Here is a 10,874-nt window from a genome sequence, read left to right on the forward strand (position 1 = left end):
GGAAAGAGGGGGGGGGGGGGGGCGCAACGTTCATTACCGTCAGGTGGATTCAGTTGAATCTTCAAGGTTAATTTCTGTCCTAAATGTGTGACGACCGCGTCCCTCGAGTTCTCGTCCAAGATCCTCATTGTGAGCATAGGTGCGTGCGAGGACGCGTTGACGATCGTGGAAGAGATCGGCGGCACTCCTGCGCTACAGACAGATGAAATAGAGAGGGGATATTTGCAGGTGGTTCGGAGGCGACAACGGGCATTTCTTTCTCACTTTGGATCGAGAAAGGTGAAAGTGGAATGAACGGTGACGTTTCTCGGCTGCGGTGGTTCCCGATCGTTCAACGAGCATCCAACTCTGACGGCTTGGTCGCCGAGCCTCTGGACGATCGGATTGAATTGCACGACGATCGTCGCCCAGACCAATGGCTTCGTCCTGCCGTCAGATCACCGACAGATCACCGTCAGATTCTGTTTGTTCGAGGGTTACCGTATACGGTACTACCTCTTTCTCTCACCGATTACGATCGTCGATAGAGAAGGCGGGATTGAGGCCGCAGCGTAGCTGCGAATCGCGAACTTTGTCCGGTGTTGGTACCGGCAGCGTCAACACCGTTCGATTTCTCCCGATACCCTGAACGCCGCAGCTATCGGCATGGCCGTTCGCGTAGATCCGACCGACGAAGGCCTCGCTGGTCCGCAGTTCGATCGTCATCGCGGATTCGTTGCATCGTACCTTGACTGATCGGGAGAAAGAAGAAGAAGAGGTAGAGAAGGTTCGGCGAACGTACGGTTCCACTTACGATCCAAGCAAGGCTCTCGTTCCCTGTAGATGGCGTGCGGCATGTCGATCAGCGAGCTAACTCCGAGACTGTTGGTGTCTTCCGAGTGCAACAAGCACACCAGCTCGCCGGACGAATTGTCCAGCGTGTATCCTCGGCAGACGAACCCGTCCACGCTCAGATCGCATCTCCTCTCGCACTGAATCGCGAATCGATCGTCGATCGTCGAACGAGAAAGATCGAAATAAGAAAAGACGGATTACCTGTTTCTGGTCGAGATCGGTCAGAGCGACGTCCGAGTACGGCAAGGAGAAGTTTCGAAATTCCGCGTAGGAACAGTACTCTCTCTTGGCTGAAACGCGAATTCTCGTAGGATCTGAGCTTAGTTCGTTCCGCCTCGTTTCGCCTCGTTTCGCCTCGTTTCGACTCACTTACGCAAGTTTCGGCACTGATCTTGAAGGTATTCGTCCCTGTACATGGACGCCCTGTACGCTCGAGGTCTTGTTCCCCGCTCGTAAAGGGACAAAGAACATCGTCCAACCGTGTCGTCGGAAGAAAGAGGTCTGGTTGTTCGGAATTGCGCTGACTCGCAGCTACGTCCTGCGACATCGATAGATATATACCTGCTATTCTCTCCCCCTTTCTTTCTCGCAAGCTTACCTGTGTCGACGCATTTCTCGTAACATTGGTTCCTGGTGATGGGGTTGGACAAGTGGAAGGCGGCGAAGTCGATGAACACCGCTCCCGGGTTTCTCTCCACCTGCCAAAACCTCTCTCGCGCGCACCTCACCGGAACTAGCCGGAAGCAAAGCTCGTTGATTCGTTTCCGATTGTCGGATCGCTCCTCCTCTTACCTTTCACGCAGACTCGGTGATAGAAGGTCGAGTTTGCTTCGGGCACCCGCACGCTGTAACAGACGCTCCTCCCGAAATCTACCACGAACGCGGTGCAGTTTGCGCGCTCGCATCTGAAATTTCAAATAGCTCCGCCACTCTTTTTCGCGATCACTCCGCGTTCGTACGTATGTTCTACACACGTACCTCTCGAAGCAGGGCTTGGTTATTCCGTTGGAATTCACACCGCTGAAGAGGAGGATTTGCGAATCGACGGATTCAGGCTTGACGCCGTTGATTTTCTCCCAAGTGATGTACGAACAGCGGCGTTCCTCTGCAACCGAAACAACGCTCGTCTACAACTGCAGAACTGCGTCCGCTCCTGCACCATTCCTTACCTGTTTTCGCGACAAGTCCGCATATCGCGATCCCGGCGAACACGCGAACGATCAGCGGCGACATGTTCGAAGCTGGCCCCGCTCGCGATGGCGCGCGCCTCGTTACCGTGTCAAGGATTTTCGCGAGCGTTGCCTCTCGAACTGGTCGAATATTAGTAATTGTAGAAAATTGGCGACGAAGGCGAAAAGCGACGAAGAGGGAAAAGCGAGAAAAACGTACGAACGAATTGGAATTTGACGAGCAACTGGCGTTGACGTCTATAGCGGCGGAAAAATAGGAGGAGAAAAAGGTGGAATGATGGCGGTGAAGCGGGCAGGGGCACGGGCTGGTCCACGAATAATCGCGGTACGGTACGGTGTGGTGTAACGCGTGAATTGCGCGTGAATTGCGGAAATCTCGCGTGTTCGAAGAGGTGCACAGAGGACCACGCTCGAGCGGGCCCGTTCACGGACGCTTACGGTCATCGGCGACAAAGGCTTGGCCTGTGCTCGCAAACCTGTGACGCGTCACACCGGCGCGGCGCGGCGCGGCGCGGCGCGGTTTGCCACGGCCAGCCCGATGATTTGCTGTCTCTGTTTTACTCGAAGAAGGAATTTTGCGAACGCGAGCGTCGCTGCACCGTTCGATTAGAAGCGTCCTTGGATTTACGTAACGAACGATTCAACGCGTTCGTTCCGTGCCTCGTCTCTGGCAAATGCCGTTGCGACGAAAGCGGACAGACCTGCGGATGAGAATTTCTTGGCCAAGAGTCCCGCATGCGATTTTCTCACCCGCATCTCTCCGGGTGAAACGGAGAGACGATTTCTCCTGTTTTCGCAAGACACCGACGGTAGACCAAGACGATAGGGAACGCGAACCGGTGGATAGGTAAATGCAAATTAAAAATGCAACGATCGTTCAGGTGAACGTTTATTTGCTTCGGAAGATAGAACTAAGCTCCCGGTCCGAGAGACAGACTGGAGGAAACTCGGTGGGAATGTATAATACTACGTGCGACGAGGACTTTCATCAACTGTCCTTCGGACCGATGTAGCCGAGCGTCTGGAAAATGGTGTACGCATAGTCGAAATCTCCGAGCAAGGTGCGCAAAGTGGCCGGCAAGTCGTTCGATTTCTCGAGTTGTTCGGCAGCTCGGTGTAGCCAGGGAATCACGACCGTCGTCACGATGTTCCACGCAGCGCTCACCATTCGACCCGCTATCGATCCTATTTGATCGGTAGCGAAATTCCGAGCTGTGTCCACCGACCTCTGTAGAAGATCGAGCGGATATTGCACCACGTCCGGTACCAATTCCGACAGTGTCTCTCGTCGACGTCTCGGGTTCACGAGACTGGCCCCTTCGGAGACCAAACTGCCCATCGTAGATCGTGCGATTTCCAGCCCAGTCCCGAACGTCCTCTCCAACCTGTCGATAATCGCTCTAACGACGCGTACGATCCTCTGCATAATGTCCGTCGGAACTTGAAAGGCATCCCCGAACACTTGTTCGACGAGACTGGTCACATCGGTAGTGATCGAACGTGTAGAACGACGGAGGGTCGGAGCAGCAGCGGTTTCTTCGAGCTCGCTGCTCGAGTCGAACCTCCCTGAAACTTATCGTTGTACGATATACATATACGATATATACGATATAGAAACTAAAGAGCGAGACGCTGTTTCGCGAACGAACGAACGTATGTACATATGTATGCAAGTACCTTCGTTCCAGGGTATCGCGCGTGCATGGTGGGCCGCGCAGAAGAAGGCCGCCGAGAGCAACAGGATCGTCCGAGTCTTCATATGGTTCGTGCTCGTGGCAAGGTTTCACTCGAATTTCCACGATGGGGATCGCGACCGGCTTTTACTACCCTTTATCCCCTCGACGAAACCGAGTCGGCGACGCCACTTATTCGCTCGTTATCGATGCTAATTGACGTCCTTCCATACTTATGCGTCATTCTATGCACTCACAAATTCTCCCCGGCGAATATTTTTCGCGTTTACGTGTTCGCAAATTTGTCCCGTTATCGCGGTTAATCGTCTGCTTATCGTTCAACGTTTCAACGTTACAGTTAACAAACGACACGGAATACTCTTTTTTTTTTTTTCTTTCCTTTCCTTTGTTGCTCTATCCTGCAAAGTTTTCCAAACAATTTCCAGCGTAATATTTCGAATGTCATTCTCGTGGTTACACCGTCGTTACTCGTTCCCCTTTTCTCTACCTTTTCATCGATCGATCCAACGATCGACTTAGATTCTTAGGTTCACCTTTAGAACCATGTGAATTGTTGATGCGGAGGTAACCGCGGGAAAGTAACGGTCGTATTTGCCAAGCTTTTGGCAAACATTCGCGAGAGCAAATGTTCGAAGAGGGGTCGCACGCGGTTCGTCCGGACGCATCGCGATCGATTCCCTCGTAACTCTGTTGTGCTTTCTCTAGGCAACTATCGCGTTGGAGGATAATCCGCGACTCGATCGCTTATTCGTCGCGTTATTTCCTGTAATTTCGCGCGAATCACGACTGAATTTGGCCGATTCTCGGAAAAGCAACGGGACGTGTACGTGTGCGTGTAATCGAGTCTGGTAAAAGGCACGGGGAATCAGTAGTAAGCGCGACGTTCGCGTGACGTTCGCGTGACGTTCGCGTGGCAAGGCAGCATGTCTCGATGGGAATTGCGCGCAATGCTTTTCCTGCTTTGCGTTTCGCGATGCGCCTCGAGTCTGGCGGAACCCTTTCTGATCAGACCGATCTACGTTTACCAGAGCTTGATCAAAGGAGTCCACGATTACTTCAACAATACCTGCATAATACTCTTTCACGGCTCGTCGAATGTCGTCGAAACGAAAGGTCGGTGCAGAAACAATGCTCGCACATGGTAGTCCATGGTCCACCCATCCAATTCTCGAGGAGTTCTTTCGTTCTTTCAGGAATCGAGGAGACGGAAGGACTGCTGTCACTTCAGAGGTACCTCAGCGGTTCGTTGAACGTTCGAACCGCGATCATGGATTTTCGCATGTTCAAGAGCCGAGTAGGTCCACGAAACGATCGTTCTTCTTAGTGAAAAAATTCGATCGAACCGTCCCGTTTTCAGGTGGAGAAAACCTATCGCCACATCAAAAGGCCGTTGTTCGTGTTGCTGAACGACCTGGACGAGATCAGGGAGCAATTCGTCGAGGTGAGTAGGAATGGGATGGGGTAGAGGTAATCGAAGTGAAACGAAACGAAACGAAATAGGTTTCCGAATGGATCGCGATGGCTTATCCGACGTGGCTGCTGTTTCTGAGAGACGGCACCAACTTGGAGGAGTTTCTGTCGAACGTCCACGTGCCCTTTGACTGCATGCTGATGGTAGCTCAGAGGGACACCGAGGGAAACGTCGAGATCGTGCAGGACGTGTATCGCATCGCGAGAGGAGACGTGTTGAGATCGATGAAGTTTGCCGCGTGGGATCAGGCAGGGGGATTTCGGGCGCCCCGACTTGGACTGTATCAGCGGAGACACGATCTGCAGGGTCGCGATATAAGAGTGGTCTCGATTCACGTGAGTTTTCGCGCATGCCTTGGAACGCATTCCGTACGCGTGTACGTACATATATGCACGATTCGTAGGATCCTCCGGTTTCGCGGATCCTCCGCGACGGTATCGGTGGTTTCTTCGGCGAGGTGATTCAACTGCTGCAACAGGGAATGAACTGCACGTGAGGGAGGATTTACGCGTCGCTCCTCTCGTTCGGATCGTTCGGCTTTCTAGTTTTCTTCTTCCTGCCGGTTTCTTGCTTCTCCTCGGCCTTCCTCTTCAGACCTCGCTCGCGAATATCTTGCAGCTGCCTGGCCGTTTCCCGTCGGAAGTATTCCTCCTGGCTGGCGGCCGATCTTTCCTCGAACCATTCCTTCCTTCGACCGTCGCCGCCCCTGCGACGCTTCGCGGCGAACGAGCGTCGCCAGATCGCTCTGTAGCTACATACATATGTACACGAATCAGCTATTTGTCCAGTACCTGGACGATTCGTCGCGACTCTACGTACGGCGAGGATCTCCCTCTGTGACTAACTGGCTCCAGGCATCGCGAAGCGAACTCTCGCAGCATGCTCCTCTCCTTCCGCTGCTGCTAGGAGAAACGATCCGAACAGATGACACTCGAGGATTCGCCGATAACTTCTCGGCTCTCGCGGTTTCAGGTTCTCCTACAAGGTGGCTAGCTCGTGGGGCGTGCAGTTACCGAACGGCACTTGGACGGGTTCGATTAGAATGCTGGTGGAGGACGAGGCGGATCTCGCTGCTACCGAGCTGACGATGACTTCCGACAGGCTGGAGGCCGTGAAATTCACCACACCCGTTTACTCCACCAAGTAACCTTCGAAACATCTCCGCCTTTTCCTTCTCCTCCGTCCGCTCTTCGATCTTTCGTTCTCGCCTGTTCAGATCTCGCGTCTACATCAAGAGACCGGATTCGACAGCGGTGAAGTGGAACGCGTACTTTGCACCGTTCGCCGTCAACATTTGGAACGCTGTCGCATTGACGATCGTACTCGCGGCCCTCTCCATCGCCGGAATCGACGCGTTCTCCACCGAATCTCCGTTCTCCCACAGATTCTCCGAGATCGTGTTGTTCGTGTACGGTGCGTTTTGTGGACAGGGCATGGAACCGTCACCGTTCGATCCGATAAGGCTGGTGCATCTGAGCGTTCACTTGACCGCCGTTGTCGTGCTTGCCGCTTACTCCGCCGCGTTGATCAGCTACTTGGCCGTTAAAACGTTCGTCATGCCGTTCACCACGATGGAGGGCCTGCTGGAGGATGGCACCTATCGATTCGCGGTGGTCCACGAGTCGGCAGATTACAGCGTCTTCCAGGTAACTTTCTTCCTCTTCTTTCTCTTCTTCTTCTTCTTCTTCTTCTTCTTCTTCTTCTTCTTCTTCTTCTTCTTCTTCTTCTTCTTCTTCTTCTTCTTCTTCTTCTTCTTCTTCTTCTTCTTCTTCTTCTTCTTCTTCTTCTTCCTCCTTGTTTTGCAGAACACCAGCGACCGCGTGCTCACCGCCATGTTCGAGGAGTTGTTGACGAACGAGGTTGATTTGCCGGCGAATTATCTGGACGGTTTGAGACGAGTTTGCCGCGAGAATAAGTACGCGTTCATGACTCTGGACAACATGGCCTCGGTGCTGCAGGGCAAGCTCGAGTGCGCCCTCGAGCCCCTCGACGTTTTGACGCAGGCCACGATAGCCATGGCGGTGCCGGCCGATAGTCCTTACCGCGGAATTATCGACGCCAAGTGAGTTCTTCCACCCTCTTCGCCTCTTCCTTCTTTCTCTTCTTCCTTCTTTCTTTCAGCATTCTTCTGCTGAGAGACAGCGGAATTCTTCAGCGACTGATGCAAGCAGAGTGGTCCAGCAGCGCGCACCATCGGGTAAGCTTTTTCGCATCTATGTATGTACGTAACTGCTTATGCGCGTGTTATTACGTACACAGTCCAAGACCGGCTGGACCTCGGTGGAACTAGAAGACGCGATGCCTCTGCTTCTGTTCCTCCTCTCCGCTTTCCTTCTCACCTGTCTGGTGTTGCTGTTTGAACGATTCGTTTCGCGACATCGGGGCGCTACGCGACCAACAGCGTCCAACTAGCCAAGCGCCTCTGTCGGATCGAGCACGAACCGTTCCTTCTTCCCGAACGTTCTTCTTCTCGATCGTAAACAAACGCGCGGTTTAAAACGTCCGGACGTCCGGACGTACGACGAGCGAGCGGCTTCGTTTCTCGTGCGCGTTTCCGTTTCCGTTTAACGTTCGTGGCACGCCGAGCTGGAGAATCGGAGGAAAGTGGAAAGATTACCAACGATGGCTCATCCGACGCGAAACGCACCCTCCGCTACAGCCAGGAGCTCGTTGTCCAGCGGAAAGGAGAACGCGTGTCCTCCCTTGAGCGCAGTAAGTGGTAGAAAAGTGTCGTTCGCGGGCGCTGGAACAGCGTGTCAAACGCGAGTCTCTCTGAGAGCGATCGGCCAGCGAAGAAAGGAAACGGGAGTCGCGAACGCCGGTGGTAGTCGTGCGATCGGTCAGACGTATTCCGGTAAAAAAACTCCGTTTCACGTTCACTGCGACGAACGAAATGTGTCGCCGAGGCAGGACGCGCGGGATGGGTTGGGTAGGAGAGACGATGCTAAAGAAACAAGCGTAAAAACGTCGCGGAAAAGATGGGCGACCGTGAAGCCGCAGGACGGTAAGAAGCCTCTGCCACCCTCCAAGATACCGCGACGCTCGAGGTAAGGTTCACGAATCGCCTGCTGCCGTTTTGAAGATGGACGAAATGGACGTTGTCGTTGTGTTGTTACAGGTCGAGTTCAGTTCCATCGGTGGGGAATCAGTGTGGAATCGCAGCGCGACGACGTTTAGCCTCGGCGGAGGTCCCAGCAGTGGAAGGGAGGAAGCAGCGAAGAGCCAAGAGCACGACGACGCCCGTCGACGGGGGGGCGCCACCGGAACCCTCCATTCCTGTCAAGGTAGGCGACGACCCAAGGTTTCGTCTCGTTTCAAAGATACTGACTTTCGCGAGTTTTGTTAAGGCGGCGATTCGTCAGGACAAGCCGAAGGTAGCCGAGATCGACAGAGGTGCCAAAGATCGAGATCACTTTCCTGCCGCGTTGCAATATCACACCGAATATATCGACCAGCTGGTAATCGTCGAACGCGAGAGGGAAAAGAAATCTCCGGCGTTATCGAAGAATTTCTTGACGGAATGTCACATAAACGCCGAACAGAGGAGGCTGGTGGTCATCTTTATGATACATTTGGGAGTGAGTAGGGAAATTCGATCGAATTTGCGGCGAGAAGTGACGAGAAAACTGATTTGCCGATGTTTCCGCAGACGCATTGCAGATATCCGTCGTACATCGTGTACCAGTCGGTGAAGCTGTTCGATTTGGTTATGGATACGATACGCGTGGACACCGCGTTCATTCAATTATGCGCGTTGGCCAGTCTGTGGATCGCGCTGAAGAAGCAAGAGAATTTTCACAAGATTCCAACGGTAAGCGAAAGGAAGGTTCGTCTTTGCTCCGGTTCGGTGTGTGCATTTCATCGCTACTTTCCAGGCTACGTCTATGGTAGCTCTCGCGAAGGGACTGTACGCGGGAAGAGAAGATTTGCTGATAGAATACGAGAGGAAAATCCTACAGGTTCTGAATTTTAACGTGTCGTTCGCTGACGCGTTCAGCCTGTTCACGTATCATCTGATCAATTGCATACGTTTCGTGGACATATCCGACGAGACGACCGCCTTTCTCTACAACACCGGCTGCTATCTGGTACGAGTCTCTAAGTCTTCTCTTCTCCAGAGGAGTGAACCCGGTCCTTTTTCAGATCGACCTGACACTGCTGGACGAGCAGTTCTGCCGAACGGCCGCAAGCCTGATCGCTGTAACAGCAGCAGAGCTAGCTTTCGGTCTCGTTCTAGACGTCGCACCTGCCGTTCACGCGAGACCACGATGGTTGTTTTGGAGAGGTTTGCTCTTTGCCGCAACTCCCCACATGCCCGACAGGTTGGCCAGTGTTTGCAAACAATTCTTTTCCTCTTCCTTCCTATTCTATAACTTGTTACGCGAGAATCGACAGGTTTCAGGACAAGGAGATCGATCAGACCAGGATCAGGATGTTGCGTCGCTTGTTGAGTTCCGGGAAGAAACACCACGGTTTCGACGTGGTGTATAAGAAATACAGTCGCAGCAGGTACAGTCGGATATCGGAGTCGTTGTTGGAGCGGGCCGGTAGAGTGTCCCCCACGGAGACGTTCTACGATCCGTAGGAAAGGATCCATTACGAGGAAACGACGGTTCGAGCAGTTTTCACTCGTTTTATTCACAATTATTTTCGCTGGTAGCGAGGTTGAAAGCAAGCATATTTTGAATAAAAGCGTCGAGGCTATGTATATCGTCTATATGTATGTATAATATATCATCTACATATGTACGTCTGCTGCTACGACGCTTCAAGCGGTACCGTATGCGCGTTGCGTCTGCTGCCAGTTGTTCCATTGGTCCCACGTGTCATTCACCGACGTCAGACCCTTCGCGTCGTCCTGAATTAGAGGAGGAAAGAGAATATTAACGAACGGTGTTAGAATAGAACGAAGGGACATCGCGGACTTTACCCTGAACAAGACGTTGCTTCGACCGGCCCAAGTGCCAAACAGGTGTAGGAGATCGGGCCGTTTGGCGTACAGAGTACTGGCGGCCAGAGTACCATGAGTCAGTTCCTCCAAGGCGTTCACGGATTTACCAGCCGAGCTTACGACAACTCTCGGCGGTTCCATACCCAGGTTACATCGCCGCCACTGGTCCAAGTCGGCAAGAGTGCCGTCTGGACAGAGTAACGAGAGCTCCTTCTTCTTGGCTTGGTCCAACGGGCCGGATAACGCGGGCAGCGGCAAGAATGCGACCTCTCCTTGGCCAGCCAACAGGCAACTAACAGGAAAAGAAAAGAACCGTCTCCTCGTCTGTCATGCGGTTCGACGCGGTTTTTCGATCGAATGCTTACGCGAGAGCTCCTTCTCCGCCGCTGTACGCTTCGGCTTCGTCCGGCTTACACTTGGTCGCGCTTCGAATTCGATCGTCGTTCGAAGCGAGGCTTCCGACGCATTGCTGGCACAGCTTCGAATCGAGCGGTGCACCGGGAGCGCAGGATCCCCCGAAGAAATCGGCCAGATCCTCTTCGGACTTTATCAGACCTTTCTCTTTCAACACGTATACCGGTGCTGTCCATCCGGCGAAATCTCCTTTGTATCCGCTGTGACAAGATTTCTTCCCCCTGAGTTGCTCTGAAACGAACGAACGAACGAACGAACGAACGAACGTGACGATCCACCCGATGAAGGAGGAGCGGAGAGCGAGGGGGGGGGGGGGGGGG

At 53.3% G+C, this 10,874-nt stretch overlaps 5 protein-coding genes across 5 annotated transcripts in view; 2 read left to right on the forward strand and 3 right to left on the reverse strand.

Moving 5' to 3' along the window:
• LOC108577858 overlaps positions 1–2,267 on the reverse strand; it is a 3,281-nt gene extending 1,014 nt beyond the window's left edge. The window contains exons 1-10 of the mRNA XM_017941075.1: positions 2,004–2,267; positions 1,813–1,939; positions 1,627–1,739; positions 1,433–1,567; positions 1,208–1,372; positions 1,036–1,124; positions 794–971; positions 509–731; positions 265–426; positions 38–192 (exon numbers count right to left, since the gene is read on the reverse strand). Coding sequence (XP_017796564.1) covers positions 38–192; positions 265–426; positions 509–731; positions 794–971; positions 1,036–1,124; positions 1,208–1,372; positions 1,433–1,567; positions 1,627–1,739; positions 1,813–1,939; positions 2,004–2,067 — 1,411 coding nt within the window. The 5' untranslated portion in view covers positions 2,068–2,267. The remainder of the gene's footprint in view (positions 1–37; positions 193–264; positions 427–508; positions 732–793; positions 972–1,035; positions 1,125–1,207; positions 1,373–1,432; positions 1,568–1,626; positions 1,740–1,812; positions 1,940–2,003) is intronic.
• A 641-nt stretch (positions 2,268–2,908) lies between these two features.
• On the reverse strand, positions 2,909–3,850 carry LOC108577940. The gene is made up of 2 exons (XM_017941171.1): positions 3,702–3,850; positions 2,909–3,596 (listed from the first exon to the last, which is right to left on the reverse strand). The coding sequence occupies exons 1-2, from the start codon at positions 3,781–3,783 to the stop codon at positions 3,013–3,015; spliced, it is 666 nt and encodes a 221-aa protein (XP_017796660.1). The 5' UTR covers positions 3,784–3,850; the 3' UTR covers positions 2,909–3,012.
• A 791-nt stretch (positions 3,851–4,641) lies between these two features.
• Positions 4,642–7,601, forward strand: LOC108577859 (probable glutamate receptor). Its single transcript, XM_017941076.1, has 10 exons — positions 4,642–4,831; positions 4,912–5,012; positions 5,076–5,159; positions 5,219–5,524; positions 5,593–5,681; positions 6,162–6,332; positions 6,406–6,835; positions 6,995–7,251; positions 7,311–7,386; positions 7,455–7,601. Exons 1-10 carry the CDS (start codon positions 4,642–4,644, stop codon positions 7,599–7,601), a joined length of 1,851 nt encoding a protein of 616 aa, XP_017796565.1.
• A 566-nt stretch (positions 7,602–8,167) lies between these two features.
• LOC108577860 lies at positions 8,168–9,789 on the forward strand. The gene is made up of 7 exons (XM_017941077.1): positions 8,168–8,193; positions 8,308–8,473; positions 8,552–8,767; positions 8,839–9,000; positions 9,065–9,277; positions 9,333–9,511; positions 9,585–9,789. Exons 1-7 carry the CDS (start codon positions 8,168–8,170, stop codon positions 9,772–9,774), a joined length of 1,152 nt encoding a protein of 383 aa, XP_017796566.1. The 3' UTR covers positions 9,775–9,789.
• Positions 9,790–9,845: 56 nt separating this feature from the next.
• Positions 9,846–10,874, reverse strand: part of LOC108577977 (transferrin) — a 3,137-nt gene continuing 2,108 nt past the window's right edge. The window contains exons 7-9 of the mRNA XM_017941217.1: positions 10,506–10,785; positions 10,120–10,432; positions 9,846–10,047 (exon numbers count right to left, since the gene is read on the reverse strand). Of these exons, the coding sequence (XP_017796706.1) occupies positions 9,958–10,047; positions 10,120–10,432; positions 10,506–10,785 (683 nt within the window). The 3' untranslated portion in view covers positions 9,846–9,957. The remainder of the gene's footprint in view (positions 10,048–10,119; positions 10,433–10,505; positions 10,786–10,874) is intronic.

Source organism: Habropoda laboriosa, unplaced genomic scaffold (assembly GCF_001263275.1).
Source record: "Habropoda laboriosa isolate 0110345459 unplaced genomic scaffold, ASM126327v1 scaffold801, whole genome shotgun sequence".
NCBI lineage: Eukaryota > Metazoa > Arthropoda > Insecta > Hymenoptera > Apidae > Habropoda > Habropoda laboriosa.